The following is a 26588-nucleotide window of genomic DNA, read 5'->3' on the forward strand; positions in this document are numbered from 1 at the left end:
CTTCACCACTATTGTCTTGTTCCAGATGAGGCACCTCTAACGCTTCGCCTGAGCCTGCCTTCTCCCAGCCTACTCGATGTGTGGTGAAAGATCGATGTCTTCTGGTAGTTGTGGCGAACGTGTCAGGCTGAGAGGTTCTACGTGTGTGTCAGTATCTTGCCTGGTCAAGGTTTAGGGGGTCAGGATTTGTGGCGCAAGCTGTGCAACAGAGGCGGTGCATCATATTGTATGGCAGCTCATCCCCAAAGGTGGGGTCATGTCTCAACGGCACTTCGTCTGTTGGTCAGCAATGGCGGGGCCCGCCCAAGCACGCACTGGGCATCAGTCTGTGGCGCCTCTCAATGACAGGGGGTTGCTTCAAGGAAGGGTGTCCTCTTTGTTTGCGGCCTGTGCGGGCCCCGTTCCTAATGGGTCGCAGCGCCTCCGCAGCTCGGCTCCACGCAGTGCTCCGCAATCACTGCGGGCCACCTGTGCGAGGTCGGCGCCACCTAGGCCTCAAAGTCTTTTACCGCCCTGATCACAGATTTTGTCTCTACTTGCAGCTACTGTCAGAGCAGTCCCCTTGTCACTTGCTGTAGTCGTCCACCTTACCAGTGCAATTGCGCCAGGAATCTCAGGCTGTGTCACGGGGGCACCAGCTCGCCGCCGCCATGTCACATTCCTAGTAAGAAGGCCTCAGCATTGTTTTTTTGGCGCTTTTGACACATTTTCAACTTTCACTTACTGGATGACTGAGTGGGAATGGGACTTCGCACAGGACTCAACATGTGACCACAATTGAGAATGGCCCAGTTTCTTAGAGGGAGACCTGTTCGAACATGACCTCTTCTTGTGCTATGAAACATAAAGTTTCACTTCCTGCTCCCAGTTTGCCTTCATGTGGATGAGGGCCAAAACTTTGAATTGTGGCCAGAGCAACATAGACATATGTCATGTGGTCTGTGCCTGATATCTGTTTCCTGCAGTTCGAGCACAACTTGAATCTTGATGTTTCATGTTGAGGGGAGAGACATATTTCCTAGCACATTGTCTTTGAAACAGTTTAGAGTAGTCGGAAAACCAAAAAAGTTTGGATTAGAGTTCTGGATTCACGTTGAGCGCAGAAAGAAAGGAACTGACATCAACGTGCAGGGCGGCACTTATATGTGCCTCTGCTTCTTCACTTCTGAGGTAGTATGAAGTCACACCAACCAAAGATTAACAGAGAGTCCAACTAAAACAAAGTACCTTTACATGAAAAAAAAGGAAGTGATTTTAACTAAAACGAGTTCCCATCAGTCCACCATCGAGACCGCCCTTCATCATTTGGGATCTCTTTTGCATTGATGATTCACAATCAGGGGTGAAAAAACCTGTGTTGGTGCTTAGTTTCCATACACAGGAAAAACCCAATATTAATGCTGATGTGAAATGCTGATGTGAATAGGATAGCGTTTCTAGTGGTGAACTGAATAGCAGTGCTTAAGAAAAAGTGAATTGTGAAAGGAAGATAAAGAAATCTAAAATTAGGTCGTGACTGGGAAAACAATTTTAATAAGCACCCTCACACTCCTAAGTCAATAAAAACAGTGCTAGTTAGTGGTTTAACAAATGTCCACTAAAAAAGGATATAAGGTCGACATGTTTCTGCAGACGAATGAGGTCTAAAGATCCCCTGCTGCTTCTTCAGGACCATTAGAGCTACTGCTATATTAAATGAAATAAATCATATCACCTGAAGGTGTATGTGTAATCATCCTCTCATCCTGAAATATAGGAAGAAAATGGTATATGTAAAGGTACAGTGTCAAGACTTAAAAACAACAATATAACATACACATTGCGCTGCAAGTTTACAATGTGCCAGTCAACCAGTGAGTAATGACCAAGAAATTCAGACCGTCAGAGTCAATCAGAAATCACCAAGTTTAGTGAGTTTGTAAGTATAAGTTCACTCACCCAACTGATGAGAAGGAACAGCCCCACCTCACCTGGCTCGAGCTCAGGTAGTGGATGCACCGCACTATAAAAAGATAACAAACTGAGATGTATCTACATCTATACACACTCCATAGCAAAACATCCCCATGCAGGCGCTACCCCTGCGTCACACGCATACAGACACCAGTACACTTTCCCTGGTCGAGTTTGTTATTATAGAAAAGAATGGTCTCAAACGGTCTTTCGACTCAGCAAGATCTGCTTTGATCTGTCCTTGCATAACCCATATTGTGACTCACCTATCCGTCGGTGCACCGGTCGTCCCTCTAAGCTCTCTCGTAGGGAGGAACCGACTCGGTGCACCGGCGGGGCTTTTAATCTCATCAGGTTACGCCCTGTGCAGCTTGCGGCGTCGCGCAAGTTCTGACGCTCCTCGCGCGTCATCAGAGCAAGCGCGCCGATTATCGCGCTGGGAGTTTCGGGAATTGTAGTTGACTCGGCCATAATGCCGCGTTAGTTAAAATTCTGACGCCCCTCGCGCGTCATCACGGCAAGCACGCCGATTATCGCGCAGGGAGTATCGGGAGTTGTAGTTGACACGGCCCATAATCCCGTGTTAGTTGAAGTTCGAGTCCCTGGTAGGGGATTAAACTCAAAGAGTCTAGTAGAACACAGTTAATTATAATCCCGCGAAAAAAATGTTTAGTGGACGTAGAAAAATGAATAATTTTCATTTCAGTTGTTCTTAGGGTTGATTAGGAAGTATGGAAAAAATAGAAAAAATAGGCCCATAAGTCACATAGGCGGGGTTTGAAGCCCTCAAAGGTGTAGTAAGACACAGTTATTATTACTCAATCAGTGCAATATTAGGTCTGGAAGGAACAGAGCATGTATGTTCATAGAGTACAGAAGGGGCTTAAAGTGACATCCATGGAATTTCTTCGTTCAGCCCGCTTGTATCACTGCGAAGTCTGTACACCCATTTTTGCTCACATTTGAACAGAAACTTTGATATATCGGTGACAGAAGGTGGAACCCATGGTTGATCCAATACTGTCCATGATATGTCAGTAGGTTGGTGGCCCACTTGCAAAAAATGACTCGTCAATTTTGTGGCCTGTTTACAGCAACGGATGGAGCTCTTATGCTCAGAGATTCTGTGCTTGATTTTTCTAGTGGTCATCCCCACGTAATTCAGTTTGCAAGGGCAGGTAATTAGATAGATCAAGTTCGAGCTGTTACAGTTCGTAAACCGTCGCAACTCCCAAGGTCTATTCGTGCCTATGTCTATGGTCACTGTTTTGGTGGTTTGGGGACAAGCCGCACAGTTCCCACAGGGATGATGCCCAGTAACTGAGGGCATGTTCCACAGTGTACCAACTGCCCGTGGCAGCACAGTTTTCGGTCTGGTATGGACCAACTGGTCTCTCAAGTTTTTCCCTCTTCTAAAGGCGAACAGTGGAAGAGGTATAGGGTCGGTGCCTGTTTTAAGGATCTTCCAATGTTTTTTAACAATTTTTTGCACTACGCCGCAAGCTGCACAGGGCGTAACCTGATGAGATTAAAAGCCCCGCCGGTGCACCGAGTCGGTTCCTCCCTACGAGAGAGCTTAGAGGGACGACCGGTGCACCGACGGATAGGTGAGTCACAATATGGGTTATGCAAGGACAGATCAAAGCAGATCTTGCTGAGTCGAAAGACCGTTTGAGACCATTCTTTTCTATAATAACAAACTCGACCAGGGAAAGTGTACTGGTGTCTGTATGCGTGTGACGCAGGGGTAGCGCCTGCATGGGGATGTTTTGCTATGGAGTGTGTATAGATGTAGATACATCTCAGTTTGTTATCTTTTTATAGTGCGGTGCATCCACTACCTGAGCTCGAGCCAGGTGAGGTGGGGCTGTTCCTTCTCATCAGTTGGGTGAGTGAACTTATACTTACAAACTCACTAAACTTGGTGATTTCTGATTGACTCTGACGGTCTGAATTTCTTGGTCATTACTCACTGGTTGACTGGCACATTGTAAACTTGCAGCGCAATGTGTATGTTATATTGTTGTTTTTAAGTCTTGACACTGTACCTTTACATATACCATTTTCTTCCTATATTTCAGGATGAGAGGATGATTACACATACACCTTCAGGTGATATGATTTATTTCATTTAATATAGCAGTAGCTCTAATGGTCCTGAAGAAGCAGCAGGGGATCTTTAGACCTCATTCGTCTGCAGAAACATGTCGACCTTATATCCTTTTTTAGTGGACATTTGTTAAACCACTAACTAGCACTGTTTTTATTGACTTAGGAGTGTGAGGGTGCTTATTAAAATTGTTTTCCCAGTCACGACCTAATTTTAGATTTCTTTATCTTCCTTTCACAATTCACTTTTTCTTAAGCACTGCTATTCAGTTCACCACTAGAAACGCTATCCTATTCACATCAGCATTTCACATCAGCATTAATATTGGGTTTTTCCTGTGTATGGAAACTAAGCACCAACACAGGTTTTTTCACCCCTGATTGTGAATCATCAATGCAAAAGAGATCCCAAATGATGAAGGGCGGTCTCGATGGTGGACTGATGGGAACTCGTTTTAGTTAAAATCACTTCCTTTTTTTTCATGTAAAGGTACTTTGTTTTAGTTGGACTCTCTGTTAATCTTTGGTTGGTGTCAGTTCTGTTCAGGGGGCTTAACAGATAGGGTCTATAAACTTACCCCTGGGACCTTCTTTGTGTTTGGTAGTATGAAGTCACCATGGAGCCATAGAGGGAAACCTAATGGTGATGTTAGGAGTGTAAGAGAAAAAATCTCCTGATCCAGTCTGATGCCTGTAAATATTCTAAAAGTGAGGAACCTGCGGTTAGAAGTATCCATCATGCACCTATGATGCGACTGTTATGAAGGATTTAGTTAGTGCCCTTTGATGTATTTCAGATGTTCAAACAGGACTTATGTTTTCTAGCACACTTTGCAGTTATTTACAGGTGTGAAAATCCATCAATCAGGTTCCTAACACCACACCGCATGCAAGTTGCCTGCCTGTCAGGAGCCCTTTTCCCAGCTCTTTCAAAGCTGCCTTTTTCTGCCTACCCCATCCCCTTCAGCGTTATAGTTATGCCTCCTAGCTTATCACGTTCTCCTCACTGCTTCCTAGTCACAGCCAGTCTGCTACCCCAGCTTTAACTTATAACCAAACACTCTCTTCAAAGATTCTTCTCTGGCTCCTTTCCCTTCCTTTGATTTCCCAACCACTGCTTTCCTGGGACTGTGCTGGCTTTTGCTTATTCTATCTCCTTTCAGTGCCACATGTTGGATTTCGATCTCTGTCTCTGCTAAACACTACATTTATAATAAGAGTCATTTCCCATCGTTATTATTCAGTGTTCTTAACTGCCCACCTGCTGTCTGACCCCTACGAAATAGGTCGCCCAATATCACATCTGCTGAACAAGCCTTATGACAAACTATTTTACTAACTATGATGAACTATCTTACCTCAGTTTTTATTTTCCTGCAATTTTATAGAATTACAACATATTTTGTAATCGTTTAGCATTATTTAAAGGTGAAGCTACATTATGTGAATTCATGTTTTACTTGTTTGCGAAGTTTTTAATTAATCATGCAATAAAGTCATTATTATTACATCTGCTGTCTCTGAACCCTTTCTCCCCGCTCTTATTTATTTATTGTAAAGGTTTTATATAGCGCTGGCTAGACCCAGGGGTATCAGAGCGCTTTACAGGAGTCTGAGGAGGTACAGTAATCAATACATTTGCTCAAAAACATTGCAATAAGAACCAGTATAAGGAAAGCAGATAAATACAAATGCTATTTACAAAAGTAAAATAATAAGCTCATGTGGGTAAAGAGTAATTAGGCTAGGGTGGGTGTGTGGAGGTGAAAAAGATAGGATAAAGGAGTGGGATAAGGAGAGTGGGAATTAGGGAAATTGGGATATTTGTGGGAGGCAGTGCAGGAGGCTAGATGTCATAATTAAAGGTAGAGGCAGGGAGGGGGTTAGGGGAGGGGAAGGAGTAGAGTGAGGGAGGGGAGTTGGGAGGGAGAATGGGAAGGTGAGAGAATTGGAGGGCAAGAGGGGGAGCCTGACGTGGCGCAGAGTGGGAGACGGTGCCAGAGGTAGGTATTATTGACCCCAATATTTACAATTTGAGGTATTTTTTAAAGTTGATGTAGGAAGGGTTACAGCGTAGGTCTTTAGGTAGGGAGTACTAGATGGAAGGAGCGTTTCCAGAGAAGGAGCGAGCTTGTGTGCATTTCTTTTTTAACAGAGGGATAAGAATGAGGGCGTTTGTGCTCCTTGTTGGTCAGGTGCAGCCCGCTTTGTGGAGTTTGTCTGGGAGGTAACGTGGGGAGTTTTGGTGAAGGGCTTTGTGCGTGATACATGCAATCTTATAGGTGGATCTGCCTTCGATGGGAAGCCATTTGAGGGTTTTATTTGCAGGAGAGATGTGGTTGAAACATTTGTAGTCAGAGATAAGTCTAGCAGCTAGGTTGAGCACTCTTACCCAGCTGTCACTATCCCTCATTCACCAGATGATAAGCAGGGAATGTCATTTGAATAAGAATGAATTGTCAACTCATATAACTCTTTCTCTCTCACTACAATCTTTTCAAGCCAGTCTGAAGAATCATCTATTAAACCTGCCCTGGAATCCCTCACTGTGTTCATACCAATACACCTACACTTCTTAACAAACGTCCCACTCTTGCTCTACCACTGTAGAGATACTGAACTCAATTGAATACAGCTTGTCAGTTTGACCACTACTAAACCTAAACACTATATCACAAAGTTCAAGCACAGTCCAAGTCTCCTTTATGTACAAACTGTATCATTTTTACTCCACAACTTTTTTTTTACAACAAATGTTTATATCTTACAAACCTAGCTGTTATCCAATTATTCTAAACAATACATCAGTCACTTCAGAAGTTCAATTTATCTAGCTTTTAAATGTTACATTAATGACTTGCTGTGAACAAAAAATATATTCAGCTTTCACCTGCCATAGAATTGCACACATTATGTTTATATCCCTCCCATCTACAGATGTTCTCTTATCCTCCACTCTTTATGGCCTGTCAGCGCTACATTAAAACTCAACATCAAATCCCAGCCACACAAGGATGCAATGATAAATGCTGGCCACGGACCTCCTCTCAACTATACGGAGCATCATGTAGTTGGGGGCACATGAATGCTATCTCTCCTCTCACAATGGTACAAACTGGTCAAGTTTGAGTGGCACCTCTTTCCTCTGATGGAGTGTTAGGCTACCAATCTCACCATATTCATAGCTCAATAGCTGTACAAAAACTCTCCTCCAGCACCGGGCAGGAGCTGGAGGAGAGTTTTTGTTTGGCTTTGCTGAAAGAGTTCTCAAGTTGGCCTCGATTAGGCCACAGATTTTCTTACTCACCAGTCATTGAGAGCCATTCGCCGGTCAAATACGCGTACGGAGCCGTCACCCAAACCAGCCACAATCAGGGATCGGTTAGAGTCGCTGGCCAAGCTAGTCACACAGCTGTCTGCACCAGTAGGGATATCCTAAAAGAAGCAGATAGCAGGCATTAAGGATAATTCTGTTCCGACTTTCTCTTTGATAACATTTTAGATCATACATTCTCTCTCCACCAAATCTGTGGTGACGGGTCTGCATATCTCTTTAGAAATGGTATATATATATATATATATATATATATATATATATAGATTCCAACCGGAAAGTGGTGCGGCGCTTCCACACCAAACCCAGTGCGCAGACACAGATGAATAAATCCACAGCCAGACTTTCTTAGGATATTTCTTCGTCCTTTAATGCATATAAAGTGCAGAGGTGCAACACACTGCCAAACAGACGCGTTTCGGGCGTGAACGCCCTTGCTCACTGTCAGCGGGTAAGCGGTACATGATTCACTTAAGTACATTAGTTAATTGCTTAAACGCGCCAAAAAATCCTCTGCAGTTTCATTGAACTAAAGAGAGGACTAAGGCAGGAACCCATTCACATTGTACGTAATTAATAGTTCGGCCATTTTACAACGGAGCCAAGTTGAAAGTTTTGCATGACATTCTTTGGTAAAAACATACTATTAGACATCTTCCCAATCTTACTGAGATTGTGGTATAACTTTTAACAGCAAGCGCAAGGAATTATTTCTATAAAATGCAAATGCTTAGCAGCCGTTAATATAAACGTACTACCAGTGCAAATACGCAAGATTGCTAACTGTGCAAATACGCAACATATTCATTGTACAAATACGTTAACTTACACAATAAGATATTGAATATATATACATAATAAAGTGCAAATGCTAAGCAGCCCTTGTTGTGCAAACATTATGGGTGCAAATACGCAAAGTTATTGACTGTGCAAATACGCAACACATTAATTGTACAAATACATAACTGGCAAATAATGTCATTTCATATATATACACAATCTAAAATTAAGTCCTTGCGTTATCTAGCTCATACCACATTCTATCCAAAATATATGGGAAATGTTAAAAGATTCCATTGTATGTCTTAACTTCATCAAATGGAAATTCATGTTAACCGTTGTATAGCTCTTAGGAATGGGTTTCCACTGTTATAGTAAATGGTCAATATTCAAGCGCGTGTAGTATATACCCAATTCACATAATGCACTGATCTACCGCTAGAAAAGATACAGAAAAATAACCAAAAGGTAAGGGAGTGCTGGGATGTCCTACTTACATCAACAAGGAAGACATCAGGGGGTGAAGGGAATAAAATTCCAAACTTAAACTGTTTCAGTGAATTAAAATATGTGAATACATAGAATTTCATTTTTTGTCCACTTATCAAAAAGAATGACAGATATCATTTCATGCATAACAGCGACCTATTATCCCTGACCTAAATCTTCATCTTTAGTGTCATCTATTCATAAAAAGGGGATAAGTAGTCATACATGGCGCCTATGGTGTGTGTGGAACGAAAGCAAATACACTAACATACAGCTACTGATGGTAATGCAATGTCCAGGAAATGTTTGACAACAAAATTACCAGATTGCCCATGGGATATAAACCTGGGTGACTAAACAGTCAGATTTTACAAAAAAGTGCTCAGATCTTCCCCCATATTCAAACCTCCCGGGATCTTGGTATTGAGGCGAACTATATATAGGGACTCCATCTGCCTTAATCGTTTTTCATAATCGCCACCTTTCTTGCTGGTTCTTACCGCATCTATTACAAAATAACTCAGATGGGAAAGATTTCGATTATGGAATTGATCGAAATGGCGAGCTACTGGGTAACTTTTGTCACAGTTCACTATAGCTCTCAGGTGCTGTAGGATACGTTGGTGCACTGGCAATTTTGTGCTACCAACGTACCTCAAATTGCACGAGCACGTGAGAACATATACTGCTAACTCAGTTTTACAATTGTAATGGGCTCTTATATTGATTGGTTTGTCGTCAAATGGCGTTGTGTACGATTTGGTGTTAGTACCAAATTTGCACGCCCTACATGATATACAACGGAAGAAGCCCTTCCGTGGTGACAACCAATCTGCCTTGTTAGCTGTTTCAGGGGAACTGGAAACTAAAGCATTTCTCATGCTGTAAGCTCGCCTGTATGTTACTTCAGGTTTATTGGGCATTATCTCTTTCAAAATGGGGTCAGTGAGTATAACTGACCACTGTTTCCTGACCAATTTGGAAATTTGGTTGGCCTGTCGGCTAAAGCCGGTAATCAATCTAATAGCATTGCTATTGCCATCTAAGTTGCCAACCATGGATATGGCGTTACTGGGGGCCTGCAGAAGTTTGGATCTATCCAATTTATTAGCATTGTTCATTGCCAATCTAAGGGCACTGGGTTTGTAACCCCTAGCTTCCTTCCTTTTCATAGCTTCCAATTGGTGGAGGTTCCTTTGCTCTAATGAACTGCACGTCCTGTGTATTCTGAGGAACTCCCCATACGGGATAGATCTGATAGTATGTCCCGGATGGAAACTTTGAGCGTGCAGAATAGTGTTACCTGCTGTGCTTTTCCTATACAGTCTTAAAAATGAGAGACAGGGGCGTCCCCACGAGAAGACCGTCTAAGACTGTGTTTCACACCTAGTACCTGGACCCTAGGGTGAATGTTCCATTTTCAAAGAAACACATTTAAAAAGCATGCCACTGATATGGCGGGAAAGGTAAAGTTACAGTGATTTGTACTCGATTTCTATCCGTGTATGGTCAAACAAACTCTGTTTACTCACTATTCTATTTGCTTATATCCCTCAAGATGCCAACTTTTATAGGAAAATGACTATCGCCTCACCGTATATTCAATTCATACACTCTTATTCAGACCTACAGTTATTTAGTAATATCCCCAATGAACACACAACTTAGTTTCAATAAAAAAGGAATCAACAAGAATCAATGTTTAAAAAAGGATGATTAAAAAAGAAAAGTTTTACCACACCATGAGTTACTCTGTTACACATTTATTATACATACACATTTTAAAATTTCATCATTACATAGTATACAATTGTTTCAGGAATCAACGTTAATACATTTGCATAAAAAACATTTAAAAACAAAGAATCACAGGTCGACGCGGCGTTTCGGTTTCTTGTATTTCTACCTTCTTCAGGACAGATTCTACATCAAATTTAAAAAAGATTTAAAAAACACAGAGTTACTCTAAGTTGCATTGGTGCAGACCATTATGTATTTAACAATTACGAATAGTCACAAATGTGGTAACTAAAACTTCTTTTTCGGCATCTCAAGTTCAAAAAGGCATCATTTTTTTAAGCACAGGCTTTTAGGTTACATGTTACTGGTAATAGTTTCACACACTTAGGTTTCAAAAGTACATGCTCATGTTGAAAACATTAGTTTAGGAGACATATTAACCATATTCTTTTTACTCATACACTTCGAACAAAACTAAAGGTGTTTACCTCTCCCATGGACTGTATAGTCCAATGCTTATGGAGCTCAAATGGAAAAACTCCTGTTAATACAATCGGGGTAGTTATAAATTTATTGCATACCTTAGAACAAGTGGAGTGAATTCCCCCACGAGACAGTGCTTTCTGTTCAGAACCTCGTTGCCATCTGATTTTTGGGCTTATTATCGGTTTCTGTTAGGTATTTTACCTCTGGATAAAATAAATGTAGGGATAGGACATTTAACAATTTTATATCCTCATGAAGTATATATATAAATATGTCGCAATGGACGCTCTTATAGACAAGTTGGGAGGTGGAAATTAATCCCTAACTTCAGATACAATGTGTAAATATTCTTATATACCTTGTATTCACACTTGGTACGCTTGGTCTTTGACTACCAGGAGGAGCCACCGTATTTTCCGTTATGGGTTTCTTCAATGACCCTGGGAAATATTTAATTGTTTAATTATAGGTTTTTATCAATTCTCTCAAGTCCAAATTGTGGCTTCTGGGCGTTATTTGTTTGTAACTAAATTATCACTCAGCATTAAAAAAGTTTCTGCTTGTTGCAGTCCCTTGGGCGTTCTGATTTCCAGTCACCTTATTCTGGATTCCAGAGTTCGTGCTGCTATAAAGAATAAATTTTTCTGTATTTTATTGAATTTTAGCAAATTTTACCTTAGTTACTACAGTCGTTAATTATATCATTAAAAGAGCTGTCAGATTGTTAGTTTTAAATATAAAGTGCTTTTTAGGAGTTACTGCTAAAATCTTATTTAAATTTCTAAGGATTTTAAAATTATGCCCTCTCTGTTGGTAGTCATTACCTTTTAATCTGCAATCGGCCTCCCTGCTCCTGAGTCCTGGTAGTCTTTCACAGCGTCCCTTCGCCGGTCTGCTACGATCCGTCACGAGAACTGAATGTTAGTTCTCAACGCGATGTTCTTATACTAGACACGCGTTGATTGGGTTGGTCTATCCCCAATGCTGATTGGTTCTTTATGGGCCAATCAGAGTAAGGTTACCCTGGAAACCGAATGCTTTCCGCCGTGATGCGGAACCGGCGCTCGATTTGCCTTTCTCTTTATTTTTAACTCCTCTGGTTGGATTGGTGGGTTGCTCGGTAACCTAACGCATTCCTCAGATGAAGAACAGTGGGAAAAACTCTGGAACCTCAAAAAGAAAGTCATAAGAGCAGAATTACATGCGGAGTTCCTAGTGGAATACTGCAAGAGTGGGATAATCCCAAAGGGTCTACAAGTGACGAATGAACCAGGGATTTTTATCACAGATAAAAAATTCATAGACAAATGGACTTTGGTGGCGAATAGGTGCAGTAGAGACTGGATCTTGCTTATTATAGAGACAGCAGAGGAATTTATATTCATTGAAAAGAAGGAAATTGAAGCATTAGAGATTCAACTAAGGGATAGCATAGCCTTGGAAGACGCTAAGGCCAAACTAAAAGAAATCCAAAATGATGTTGATAGTTACAGTGAGTACCTAATTAAAAAGAAGAGCAATAAACTAAAGAAAGATATTGAAAATTATAACCCAGAAATTGTCTATCCAGATCTTCAAAAAGACTTTTATGATCGTCCAAAAGAAAACTTCCAACCCCGTAGGCAGTGGCAGAACCAACCTAGAAACCAATCTAGGAAACGTGTGAGATTCTTTGATTCCTCTTACAGCAGCACTGACTCAGAGGGAGAACTAGGAAACGATAGACAACAGCAAGATGGTGAAAGTAATAAACAACAACAGACAACTAAAGAGGGTCTAGCTTTTTTAGAGAGGCGCAACCAAATGTTTGGTCAACAGAAGGGGAGGGAAGGGGCAGAAACAATTACAATCAGACACAATATACTCAAGCCCAGAACCCTCAACGTCCTCGCACTCGGAGCCAGAAGCAATGGGATTGAGCACCAACAATAAGAAACTAGCGGTAATCAACCTATCGGACCACCAACTGACCCCAATAGAGATAAAACTTTTTGAAAAGGGATTAGGTTATGCCATATGTTCACATGTAGACAGATATACCCTGGAAAGAGATCTGCAGAGCTTCTTCCGAAAAATAAGACTTCGAATTTTCTTTGATGGTAAAGACAAGATAGAGCGACAAAACAAATCGGGCCTTAAAAACAAATCCACATGGGTTCCCCCTATCAATGCTGTACATAAGGATGTAGAGGCTTTTGAAAGATCGGTTGACAAAAGCATAGACAATCTTCTAAAACAAAAAAATTGGACATCGTATAATCTCAGTAGAGAAGAGAAGAAAGCATTAGAATATTTTGAGAAAAACAGCGCCCTGACAGTCAAACCAGCGGACAAGGGAGGAAGTGTCGTACTGATGAACAGCAGTGACTATGACAACAGGATGTTGAAACTACTTAATAATAGTGATCACTATAAGAAATCTAACAGAGGGGAGTGGCAAACCCTAAAGGTAGAAATTGAGAGGATGTTGAGGTTAGCGAGAGAAGAGGATATTATATGTGAAGAAGAATTTGCATTTATGTTAAATAAGGACCCTTTGATTCCAGCACTATATGGCCTCCCTAAGGTGCATAAAAATATTGGTGATCCCCCAATGAGACCCATAGTATCATGCATAGGGTCTCTGACTGAGCCTTTGAGTAAGTATGTTGAGATATTTTTGCAACCACTTGTGCAACAACAGAAAGCCTACATAAAGGACACCACCTCAATGATCAAGAGAGTAGAAAACTTAAGCTTCAATCCAGAGTCACAGATATTGGTGACTCTGGATATTGAAGCCTTATATACCAATATCCCTCAAGATAGCACTATTGAAATCATGGAGGAGATATTAAGAGAGGGTGAACAGGATCTAACAGATCACCAAACCTTTATAATTGAGTGCATCACGACCATTCTTAAGAATAATATCTTTTTATACAGGGACAATCTATTTAGACAGATCAAGGGGACCAGTATGGGGGCTACTTGTGCCCCCAGCCTGGCATGTCTTTATGTATCAAAATTTGAGGAGAAACATGTCTACAATGTGGCTGCCCCATTCTATGAAAACATCTCGGAGTGGGGCCGCTACATTGATGACATCTTCTTTATATGGACAGGTGAAATGGACACCCTGAATGAATTTTTAATATGGTTGAACCTGGGAGATGCGAATTTAAGGTTCACATCCCACATTAGCAGGACTCAGGTAGAATTTCTGGATATTCTGATTAAACATCGAGAAGGGAGATTAATAGTGGAACTATATACCAAACCATCCGATAGAAATAGCATGCTGCATTACAAAAGCAACCACCCTCCATCACAGAAAAATAATATCCCCTTTGGCCAGTTCCTTCGTCTGAGAAGGAACTGTACCTCAATGGCAGATTACGAAACCCACGCCAACAGATTGAAAGAAAAATTCTTGGAAAGGGGTTACCCAAAGAGAATGATTCGACATGCTTTTAAAAGAGCCAAATACTTCAATAGGGAAAATCTGTTCAATAATGAACAGAATAGAGAACAGAAAGAACAGCCAATCATGTTCGTGACTAATTTCTCCCAAGTGAGTTACAAGGTAAAAAATATCATAAATAGAAATTGGCACCTTATCTCAGATAGAGCACAGGAGCCTATCCCAAAGCCCATGTTCTCGTATAGGAGAAACAGAACTATCAGGAACTCTCTTGTACATACATACAAGGAGTGCCACAGGAATTTGCAAACCACCATAGACGGCAAGCCGTTACCGACAGGAACCCACCCATGTGCGGGTTGTGTCAATTGTGTCAATATTATTAAAGGCAGCACGATCACAGTGAATGATAAAACAATTAACATCAGGAGCTTTATCAATTGCAGAACCACAAACGCAATTTACCTCATCCTATGCCCCTGCAATAAACCATATGTAGGGGAAACATCTAGGGAACTCAGGCTGCGTCTAAATGAACATCGCTCAGCCATCAGGACTAATAAAACTGGAGCCCCTCTCACTGAGCACTGGAGGGAAGCGGGCCACAAAATGGAGGACCTAAAATGGTGTGGTCTAGAAAAAGTAAGTGAGAACTTCAGAGGTGGAAATCAGAACAACAAGAGAAAAAGAAGGGAACAATTCTTCATGTCAACCCTAAACAGTGTCAGGTGTGGCTTAAACTCTAAGGAGGATTGGGAGAGAATTATCCAAGGATAATAAGTAGTATATACGCAAGATCTGAGAAAAACTTGTGTACCCGTGACATCACTATCTACCACGGGAGCGTGAGTAATACCATACCTGTCTCTGTAGATGATAATTATACATATAAGGAAGGGGCAAAAAATACTGGAATGTGTTTAGATAGGAGCACCATTAAATAGGTGTTTTAGTAGCAAATATAGGGTTTTACGTAAAAAACAAATATATATCTGAATAATCACTCGGAGTGTTTTAAATAAACGGAAGACACTTCCGGTAGGCTCCGCCCGTGGAAGCCTTGCATATAACCTATACGGAGATATTGAAGTTAACAATAGAATATCCCACGCAAACCGCACACCAATGCGGTCAGGGGACGAGGAATGCGTTAGGTTACCGAGCAACCCACCAATCCAACCAGAGGAGTTAAAAATAAAGAGAAAGGCAAATCGAGCGCCGGTTCCGCATCACGGCGGAAAGCATTCGGTTTCCAGGGTAACCTTACTCTGATTGGCCCATAAAGAACCAATCAGCATTGGGGATAGACCAACCCAATCAACGCGTGTCTAGTATAAGAACATCGCGTTGAGAACTAACATTCAGTTCTCGTGACGGATCGTAGCAGACCGGCGAAGGGACGCTGTGAAAGACTACCAGGACTCAGGAGCAGGGAGGCCGATTGCAGATTAAAAGGTAATGACTACCAACAGAGAGGGCATAATTTTAAAATCCTTAGAAATTTAAATAAGATTTTAGCAGTAACTCCTAAAAAGCACTTTATATTTAAAACTAACAATCTGACAGCTCTTTTAATGATATAATTAACGACTGTAGTAACTAAGGTAAAATTTGCTAAAATTCAATAAAATACAGAAAAATTTATTCTTTATAGCAGCACGAACTCTGGAATCCAGAATAAGGTGACTGGAAATCAGAACGCCCAAGGGACTGCAACAAGCAGAAACTTTTTTAATGCTGAGTGATAATTTAGTTACAAACAAATAACGCCCAGAAGCCACAATTTGGACTTGAGAGAATTGATAAAAACCTATAATTAAACAATTAAATATTTCCCAGGGTCATTGAAGAAACCCATAACGGAAAATACGGTGGCTCCTCCTGGTAGTCAAAGACCAAGCGTACCAAGTGTGAATACAAGGTATATAAGAATATTTACACATTGTATCTGAAGTTAGGGATTAATTTCCACCTCCCAACTTGTCTATAAGAGCGTCCATTGCGACATATTTATATATATACTTCATGAGGATATAAAATTGTTAAATGTCCTATCCCTACATTTATTTTATCCAGAGGTAAAATACCTAACAGAAACCGATAATAAGCCCAAAAATCAGATGGCAACGAGGTTCTGAACAGAAAGCACTGTCTCGTGGGGGAATTCACTCCACTTGTTCTAAGGTATGCAATAAATTTATAACTACCCCGATTGTATTAACAGGAGTTTTTCCATTTGAGCTCCATAAGCATTGGACTATACAGTCCATGGGAGAGGTAAACACCTTTAGTTTTGTTCGAAGTGTATGAGTAAAAAGAATATGGTTAATATGTCTCCTAAACTAATGTTTTCAACATGAGCATGTACTTTTGAAACCTAAGTGTGTGAAACTATTACCAGTAACATGTAACCTAAAAGCCTGTGCTTAAAAAAATGATGCCTTTTTGAACTTGAGATGCCGAAAAAGAAGTTTTAGTTACCACATTTGTGACTATTCGTAATTGTTAAATACATAATGGTCTGCACCAATGCAACTTAGAGTAACTCTGTGTTTTTTAAATCTTTTTTAAATTTGATGTAGAATCTGTCCTGAAGAAGGTAGAAATACAAGAAACCGAAACGCCGCGTCGACCTGTGATTCTTTGTTTTTAAATGTTTTTTATGCAAATGTATTAACGTTGATTCCTGAAACAATTGTATACTATGTAATGATGAAATTTTAAAATGTGTATGTATAATAAATGTGTAACAGAGTAACTCATGGTGTGGTAAAACTTTTCTTTTTTAATCATCCTTTTTTAAACATTGATTCTTGTTGATTCCTTTTTTATTGAAACTAAGTTGTGTGTTCATTGGGGATATTACTAAATAACTGTAGGTCTGAATAAGAGTGTATGAATTGAATATACGGTGAGGCGATAGTCATTTTCCTATAAAAGTTGGCATCTTGAGGGATATAAGCAAATAGAATAGTGAGTAAACAGAGTTTGTTTGACCATACACGGATAGAAATCGAGTACAAATCACTGTAACTTTACCTTTCCCGCCATATCAGTGGCATGCTTTTTAAATGTGTTTCTTTGAAAATGGAACATTCACCCTAGGGTCCAGGTACTAGGTGTGAAACACAGTCTTAGACTGTCTTCTCGTGGGGACGCCCCTGTCTCTCATTTTTAAGATTCACTATCCCCCCAGTCCCCTATTAGTCTGTGTGGGGTCCTCCTTTACTTTTTAAACCTTTTCCTATACAGGCCTGTTGTTATGGCACCATTAACTATACTGACTTGAACGTCAAGAAAGCTAATGTTGGTCTCACTAATGTCTGCACTAAACATAAGGTTGGAATCATTGATGTTAATGGCATTGACAAAATTATTTGCTTCTTCCTTGCTCCCTCGCCAAATGATGAAAATATCATCAATGTATCGCATGTACTTGATAATATTATCCTGCCAAATGGTCGAATATTGCGTCTTCAGGACATGCTCCTCCCACCAACCCACGTGGAGCCCCGCGTAGGTCGGAGAGAAGCATGCCCCCATAGCGACCCCTCTTAACTGCCTGAACATTTTATCGTCAAACAGAAAGACATTATTATTGAGGCACAATTCAACCATGGTTAACAGCATTAAGTTGTGTTTGTGAAGTTCTACTGGTCTCTTGCCAAGAAAGTAATTTAAAGCCTTCAAACCGTCTTGATGGGATATACTGGTATAAAGGCTGGCAATATCCATGGTAATCAGTAGAAAATCTGCAGACCATTTACATTGTTCCAAATTACTCAAAAAGTCTGTGCTGTCTCTAATGTATGCTGGTAAGGTGGTCACAAAGTCTTGCAAATAATGATCAATGTACTTTGACGTATTCTCAAACAAGCTATGGATGGCTGATACTATTGGTCTTCCAGGTACTGGTCTTACCCCCTTGTGGACCTTTGGAATAAAGTATAAATTCGGTATAACAGGATGATCTTTATACAGATATTTCATTTCTTCCTTGGTAAGAAGACCATCCCGTTTCCATCCATTCAATTGTTTCCAATAAGCTGTTTGAATGTTCTTGACTGTTCTAGAGTCACAAGGCTCATAACAAACTGTGTCATTAAGGTGGCGATATGCTTCTTCCATATATTCAGCTCTGCTCCAAAGTACCACATTACCACCTTTGTCTGATTGATTAATTATGATGGTATTGTCCGATTGCAATTTTTTCATCAAGTCGTTGTATGCTTTAGTTTTTGCATTGATGTTGTTTCTTTGTCTGCTGACTTGTGTATGCAATTTCTTTAGTCCATCTGTTAATAAATCTGCATAGGTGTCTATGGCATCCTTGGGCATGGATGGAATGAATGTTGAAGCAGGTTTAAAGCCACTCGGTTCACTTTGGCCAATTTCAAAATTTTCTTCAATGGCCACTTCCTGAGTGCAAGGGGTGGATGTCAGTTCGTTGCGTAACCCATGCATAGATTTTAAAAGGGGGACATCTCTAGCTTGTAGCCCACTTCTATCCGGATTGGATGTAGATGGGCCAGTTTTTTTGGTTTGAGTTGAACCCCCTTTGATAGCATAGTATTTCCGCAATTTTAATTTTCTAATAAACTTAAAGACATCTACTCGCGTGTTCCCATAGTTAAAGTTGCTCTCAGGGCAATATGATAGTCCTAAAGCCAACAGTTGTTTTTCCGCTTGATCTAGTTGTACATTGGTTAGATTTACAATTGTTTTCTCAATTGCTGCTACTTGTTCGCAGCGTTCTTTTTCCTTTGTGGCCGCCCTTTGTTTCTTGGCGCACTTGCGGCGTTCCCTACGTCTTTGGTTTCTGCGACGTTTGTTTTCGCGTTTCTCGAGCGTAGAGTACCCTTTCTTTGGGTCCTCACGAACTCCATCTCTTCTTCCAGGGTGAGTTGCCCCAAATCCCCTTCCTCTGAACCTTGGGCTCCTCCGTCCGATTCTTCACTGCTTGGGACAAGGCTCTCTGTTGAACTTGATGCAGTGAGAATGCCTGTTCCCGATTCATTTGATTGGGCTTGAGGGGGTGCTGGCACAGGTTTAGGCTGTTTAATTCCTGTAGCTCTTTGTTTGCGCAGATGATCATATTTTTTCGCAAACGTATAAATATGCCCCAATTTGTAATCCTGTTCATCTCGAGCAAATTTATACACTTTCCTTTGTTTGATAGTACTTTCGTGCTTGCTTAAACGATCTTTTATGTCTTTCCGCGTTTGTTCGATAAGGGCACTGTCCTTTGAAAATATATCTTTGGCCAGCTCTTCATTAATCCTTGTTATTTCCAATAGGTCTTTGTCCCTATCAATTTTCGCATATTTTACTAACAAGCACAAAAGCCTCATGGATGCTTCCAGGTTACTTTCTGCCCAATCCTTCAACAGTAATGGATTCGGATTTTCAAAGCTGGGAACCAGCATAATTCTGAGGCCCCTGGGAACCCGGTTCACTTCTCGATATTTTTCTAGTGAGCGGATCTCCCACCATTTTGTGAGTTCGCTTCTCATGTGTTTCTCTAGCTCACGCAAAAGTTTTTTCACATCGCTATCTTTGGCCACCGTGGCGTTTTTACTCGTGTTGCCACTCTGTTTGACTGTGGGCAAATTTAGAAACAGTTGCTCAAAAGCCTCCTCCCGTTCCCGCTCCTCTGACATGGTTGCTCCTCACTAGGTATGCACATAAGATATATAGCAAATGAGAGAGACTGCACTTGCCTCGTGCGTCTCCTTACCGCTGGCTGCTCGGATACTTCCTCGACCTGCTTCGGGTTTTCACTTCCGTAGTCCACCAATGCTACTGGGCTTCCGTGCCAAACGGCTCCGACTTCCGACGGCCCCTTCGGCACACCAAAAACCCGGTCGCTGGATTGAACGATTCCGTGAAAAACTCCACGATGCAGGGGGCTGGTATGTTTTGCTTCCCAGCAACACAATATATATTGTTTCCTAAGTGTGTCCGTGAGAATATTTGGGGATTATTGGACATGATTGCAATCATTGAATATAAACCACTTTATGTAGTCTTGGCAGTAGATTTGCCCACTTGGGCTGAATTTGTGTAAAATAACGGTGTAGGTACCTTTATTATAACTAAGATCTGAACAATGAGCGCGAATCTTTAGCGCATTTCTGTTAAATATACACCGTTATGACTACTGATTTTAAGGTTCTTTTTTTGACATTTGGTGAAATTTTTATGTACCAATTAACCCCGTAATGAAATTTATGTTTATACACACTATCTTTCACGGAAACACGAATCATGGAAACCAATGTGAATCTTTTTTTCAGTTCTATGATTTCAGTTGTCACGTGATGCATCACGTGACACTAGTGCACTTTAAATGTTTGTTAAACTTTATCGTGACCAAGCCTGCTGGGTCAGGCGAAACGCGTTGACAGCGACTGAAGAATAAAAGAAGGTTTTTCTCCACGCAGTGTCGTCTCCTCTTCGAAAAGTTTGTCGAGGCTTTGAGCTTGTAATATATATATATATATATATATGCCCTCAAATAGCAGTGCTGTACAAGGCTTAATGGGGGTGAATTAAATGACCGGTATCCCCTAGCTTGAGCAGAGACTGGGTGCCAGTGGCCCCTGGGGTAAGTATCCGATTGGCCAGGTGGACAGAGGGAAGTCTCGTGAGCCTTTAGGAGTCTCAATGTTGTGGTGAGAACAGGTGGGTGTTGTCCTCTATCCTCGTGGTTTGCCAGATGAGAGAATAGATATTTGAGTCTAGAGTCTTGGGGAGCCCAAGTTATGAGCTGTATCTCTTATGGAAGTGATCGAGTCTTCCTTCGCTGTGATGAACAGACCTGCACTGCCTCAACTGTTGCTAGCAGTGAACTCGAATGGTAAGGAAGGTGCTGACACTAGTGTGAGGGCAGTCAAGGAGCTTGTTGTGAGAAGAACATAGGAAGCTAATTTTTATCTTACTCCTACGGCTCCATACCTCATGTAACGGAGCCACTAGGGCTCCTGTTCAGGTTTTCAGCAAACAAATGCATACTGACCCTCAACCATCATTTGGCTACGTCAAGGAGGGTGTCTTCCCCATACTCAACCTCCCAATAAGGATTCCTTTATTTGAACCCAAATTGGTCTGCATATTCAATCCACAAACTGCACTACTATAATGAAGGAGATTAATAGGTAAGCCTCAAAATATGCTGAGCCCAATTCCTGAACTGGCAAAACTTTAGATAGGGGCACTTTACATTAATTCTGAAGTGAATGGAGTCACAGCAGGATTTTACTGCACTGCATACACATTCTCAGGAGAGCACCTACTGTATTAGTACATCACAGGTTCAGAACACACCTTGCATGCTGAATGGGACAGAAAAGAATACCACATGGCCCTAATTCCACAAAGAACAAACAGAAGGTATCAGGGCCTACACAAGTAAAGTACTTTACAAACTGGGTTGTCTCTCGACACCTAAATAACTAATCATCATTAACCAGATCAATGGTATCTATTTCATTGACTTCCCAGGAATGAAAGGCCTATGCTGGCAGCACTGGCAATTAAACCAGTTACAAGCAGTTACCACAAACGGACAAACTAGTCACTTAGCTATCTTACAGACTCTTTTCTTGACAAAATGATGGTTTGATCCTAACTGAAGGCTAAGAGGTTGACCACAGGCACAACATGTAAATGGATGCAGGCTGTAATCAAGCTTATTTGTCATTAATAAAAAATATATTCTTACAGCTTATGTAAGGTTTTCTCTCCCGATCCAGTTGGTTGTAGGCAGCATCTATAGTCTTGAGCTTCTTTCTGGACAGGAAGGGAGATGGTGCTCAGAGGGCATTGAGAGGGATACAATTCGAAACTACAAGTGTATAGAATAAGAAGACAACAGATGTGGTCTTTTTCCTGCATTCATTTGATAACCAGTTTTATGATGTTGTACGTAATACCTAGACCTGCAGTGTCTTGATTTTAGGTGCCATCCAAGATGGGTTTGCTGCTGTTAACAGCTTTGTATGTAATGCAGCAGATGGTGAAAGTGATGCTGGTGAGGAAAGGATTCCAAGTGAGCCCTAGGTGTTATGTCAAGTTTCTGAAGGCATTTGATGGGGCGTACTGCTACCAGAAAGACACTACAGCAAAGATAGGTTGGTGTCTGGAATTCCGGCCAATAAAATATTGTCTGCCAAGGTAAGACAGGATGGGCACCTGGGTGGCTGCTCTGAAACAGAAGCCTTGGGGAAGGTTTCACTCTGTGGAACTTAGTTAGCTGATGCCAGGTGCTTCTTTTCTGTACCTGGATTTTAGTGATGATATTGAACTTGAAGTTGCCCTGGGCATTCAGTTCTTAATTTGGAGAGGTCTCTTCAGGGTGTTACTCGTCAGAGTAATGGCTATTAAATTTAGGGGAGTTAGCTTTGGATTGGCATCCTGTCGGAGAGGAGCTTCACTTTACTTTCTAGATCAGCCAGGGAGAGCAGTTTTAACTGTACTACACACACTAAAATAAACCAGCTACGAGGAAATAAAACATGGATGTGTGGCCAAGTATGATAACAGATATAAGCAAAGGAAAATGTATGCACCTTTGGAAAACATTTATATCTGTGGAGATTCTGACTGCGACAAGAAAATTGTTGTACAGATTGCCATGTCATCGAAGGATGCCACTTATATTCAAAGTATCAAACTGGCATCATGGAATCGGAGATCATGTAACAGAGCACATAAATGGACTGATCTATTCAGTTCATAGATTACACTTCCAGTAGTAGCCAGAAAATCCAGGACTGGCCGTGAGGTTTGCAGGCAATAAAGAATCTCAACAGGGAATACAGTACCCCTAATTACCAATGTTACCAAATATTCCTGCCCTTTTATATTAAATACTACTCTTTTCTGTGCAGATTCTTTATCTTTGAAAGATCACCCCCTCCCTAGCCCTGCCTCTCAAGCAATGACCAACCCACTTGAAAAGAAGGGCCTTGGATATGCAAAAATGTTTTTAATCTACCTAAACACACACTAATCTATCAATCTTGCAAAACAAATTTCAACCTGGCATTAGAGCCAATTTCTATCACATTTTGCAAAAGTATTTAGAGATCCCTAAACAACAGACTTGAAAATCTCCTGCAGATAGTTACCCCATGCCCCAAGAATGCAAGAGTGAGCATTTATCATTGTTTTCATTATTCCTCACAGTGGACTCCTGTTGGCTGACTCCTGATGCAATACACTCTTATCCTCCAGATTGCTATTTCGAGCCCACCAGTCCATGGTCATTCCTCCTCATTCAAGAAGAACTCCCCCCAGTGGATGTGTGTAGAGTTGTTGATGTTATCAAAGCATCTTTTCATTGAGCCATAGATGCTATGGTAGCCACGGTAGCCAAAGCCTTAATTGCTCTCTTGTTTATCTAGCCTATTCTATGCCACAAAACAGGTTTAGATAGTGGAAATAACTCCCAAAGCATTGGCTATGGGCAACCCCGATATAGTGTAAAACTGAAGGCAACAATCTAAAGTGCTTCAGAGTAAAACGGCACTTAGGAGTAGCTGAAAGCCCTAAAACCCTTTAAGAATATTCGAGCACATAAATGTTCTCCAAAGTGTAGGCTACAATATTACCAAAAGGCATAGCTAAGGATTCTCAATTGCAATATCCAGAGAAATCCTTTACAAAGGAAGTAGAGGTAGACATTACTTTAAAAATGGATCTAAGAGTCCATATTAGATGAAAAAGTTACTTTGGTAACACTCTTTCTGATGAATACCCTAACAGCATATTTCTCCCTTTGTGAATACTCCTAAACACCAAACTAGAATTACAGGTTATTCTCGTCAATTTCCTAGTCTGCCCCACCCTGAATGTGATGTCAGGGTCCCCCCACTATTTCGGATATCAGCCTGCGTAGACACAGAGCCTTTGTAATCAGATTGTGCCAGTGTGCAGATCTCCAAGTTGCAACCTTATTATCATGGACTAAAGGGGGCCCATTCCACAGAACAAGGAGGAGGGTGGGTTGGCGAGGAATCTGCGCTTAAAAACAGTATCCACCAGAAAAGAGTGTTTCCAAATGTAAGTAACATTTTCTTCTGATGGATATTTCTAACTGCAGATTACTCACCTTATGAACAAATGCCAGAGCAGTACCTCCCCAGGGGGCGGATATGTGGAAGGGCTCAGACCAATAAGTTCTACAGGAGAGTAAATGTGAAGTGCCTGGTAATGGCAATCCAGGCAGCAGTGCTTTGTGAACGTGTGAACCAATGCCAACGTAGCAACTTGGCAAATGCCCGAGACTGGCATCACCGCACACCAGTGCAGAGGTAGCAGCCTTTGCTCTGGTAGAATGAGTGCTTAGGCTTCCAGAGGCTGTTGTCCTGGCAAAACCGTAACAGGTAATGATGCACAGGGTAATACATCTGGAGATGGTAAGCTTCTGTGCAGCCGTTTCCTGTTTTGCCCCAGAATAACCACAAAAAGCTGATTATCCGCCTGGTGTTCTCTGATGAGATCGTTGTAGAAGTTTAATATTCTATTTGGGTTTAGTCGATGGAGCCTCTCTTCTTTCTTGGATGGGTGAGGCTGGGCAAAGAAAGCTGGTAGAATTACATAATTTCCCTATGGAGAACTGTTCTACAACCTTCAGGAGAAAAGCCACTTTTGCCCTGGGTACCAGTTTTCCATGAATAAGGTGGTATTAGGTTGCTGGTCTAAAAAATGCCTGCAACTCACTCACTATGAGCTGTGGTTATCGCTATGAGGATTGTACTTTTTAATGTGAGTGGTTTTAGAGAGCAGCTGTGCTTTGGTTCAAACAGGGCACACATGAGGAAAGTGAAAACCAAGTTACGGTACTACTGAGGCATCTGTAACAGTGTTGAGGGGAGCACATGAAGCAGCCTTTCAAAAAATGCAACCCAACAGGCTATTTAAATAGAGATAGCTGATAAGGTAAACACAAAAAGGTTTAAAAGGACGATAAATAACTTTTAAGTGTTGCCAAAGCACGGACTTGCTGGGCTATAGACTAAATAATCGAACGTCAGACAATTGTGCCTGTGGGGGTTGGATATTGCAGCAGTATTACCAGCCAAACTTGTCCCATCCTTCCGCATAATTAGTTTTGGTGGTTGGACACCTGGCTGCCAAGATAACACCCACAACTTTGGGATGAAGATCAAAAGCCACAAACTGTTGTCCTCTGTTCTCCATCTCTCTCGGATTACCTCAGCAATGATACATCCATCATGACCATTACCTTTGGGTGGGGTAGAGAGAGATGTCTACCATCAGCCCAATGTGATCCAGCAAGCATCTCTACATATCTTTTGCAGTCTTCTCCGCCACTTGCATAGAATCCAAAAGATTCCCTTGGTGCTGAGCCTATTAAAACTTTAGATCCCACTACTGAGCCCCAAGAGCCACCTGACATAGTCCACGAGCAAGAGGCCAACAAGTGTTAGAGCCACCCTCACTGAGACTCAGTACAAAGGTTGAAACATTTGGATCAAAGACTGAATGGCCCAGACACACGGACGTGGAGTGAAGGCTTAGAAAAGCACTGTATCCAAAATCGCTCCAATGAAGGGGATCTGCTGTGAAGTCAGGTGAGACTTCAGCACGTTGATGAAAAATTCCAAAGATTTCAACATGTTGGCAATTATATAGAGATGGCCTACATCTGCCTGAGGCAAACCAGCCTTCAGCAACTAGTTGTCAAGGTATGGGAAGACTGGTATTCCCAACCTTCAAAGATGGCAAGCGCTCATCACCATCACTTTCATTAAAACTCAAGGTGCACTGGTAAGGCCAAATGAGAGCGACAAGAATTGTAAGTGCTTGTGTCCGACCTGAAACCGCAGGTAGCGTATTTCAGAACAGAGATAACGAAATAGGTCTCCTGCAAATCCACCATCACCGTTACATTTCCTGGATCCAAGGCAGACAGAACTTGGTCCAGGGTGAGCATTTTCAACTTGTCTTTCCTGATGAAGAAGTTCAGAGGGTGAAGACCGAGGATAGGGAGGAGGCTTCCTCAGCACCAAGAAGTAACGGGAGCAGCAACCAGTCCAGACTTCTGATGCCGGAACACTTTCTATGACTTTCTTGTCTATAAGGGCTTGAACTTCCCCATGCAGAATAGGTAAGTAGTCCTGCGGGAGGCGTTGTAGTGTGGGAAGTATTCTAGGAGGGCTGTAAAGGGAGGGTGTATCCATTCTGGACAATTTGAAACACCAACTGGTCTGATATGATGCTCTGTCACCCGTAGGGGTAAAGGGTGGATACAATCTTCTACCAGGC

General features: G+C 41.5%; 1 protein-coding gene across 3 annotated transcripts in view; it reads right to left on the minus strand.

Moving 5' to 3' along the window:
- RPTOR (regulatory associated protein of MTOR complex 1) overlaps positions 1 to 26588 on the minus strand; it is a 2217374-nt gene that overhangs the window by 123506 nt on the left and 2067280 nt on the right. For all 3 annotated transcript variants that reach the window (XM_086931040.1, XM_086931039.1, XM_086931041.1), the window contains one exon: positions 7370 to 7497. In XM_086931040.1, the coding sequence (XP_086787166.1) occupies positions 7370 to 7497 (128 nt within the window). The remainder of the gene's footprint in view (positions 1 to 7369; positions 7498 to 26588) is intronic.

Source organism: Lissotriton vulgaris, chromosome 7, assembly GCF_964263255.1.
Source record: "Lissotriton vulgaris chromosome 7, aLisVul1.2, whole genome shotgun sequence".
NCBI classification, from domain to species: domain Eukaryota; kingdom Metazoa; phylum Chordata; class Amphibia; order Caudata; family Salamandridae; genus Lissotriton; species Lissotriton vulgaris.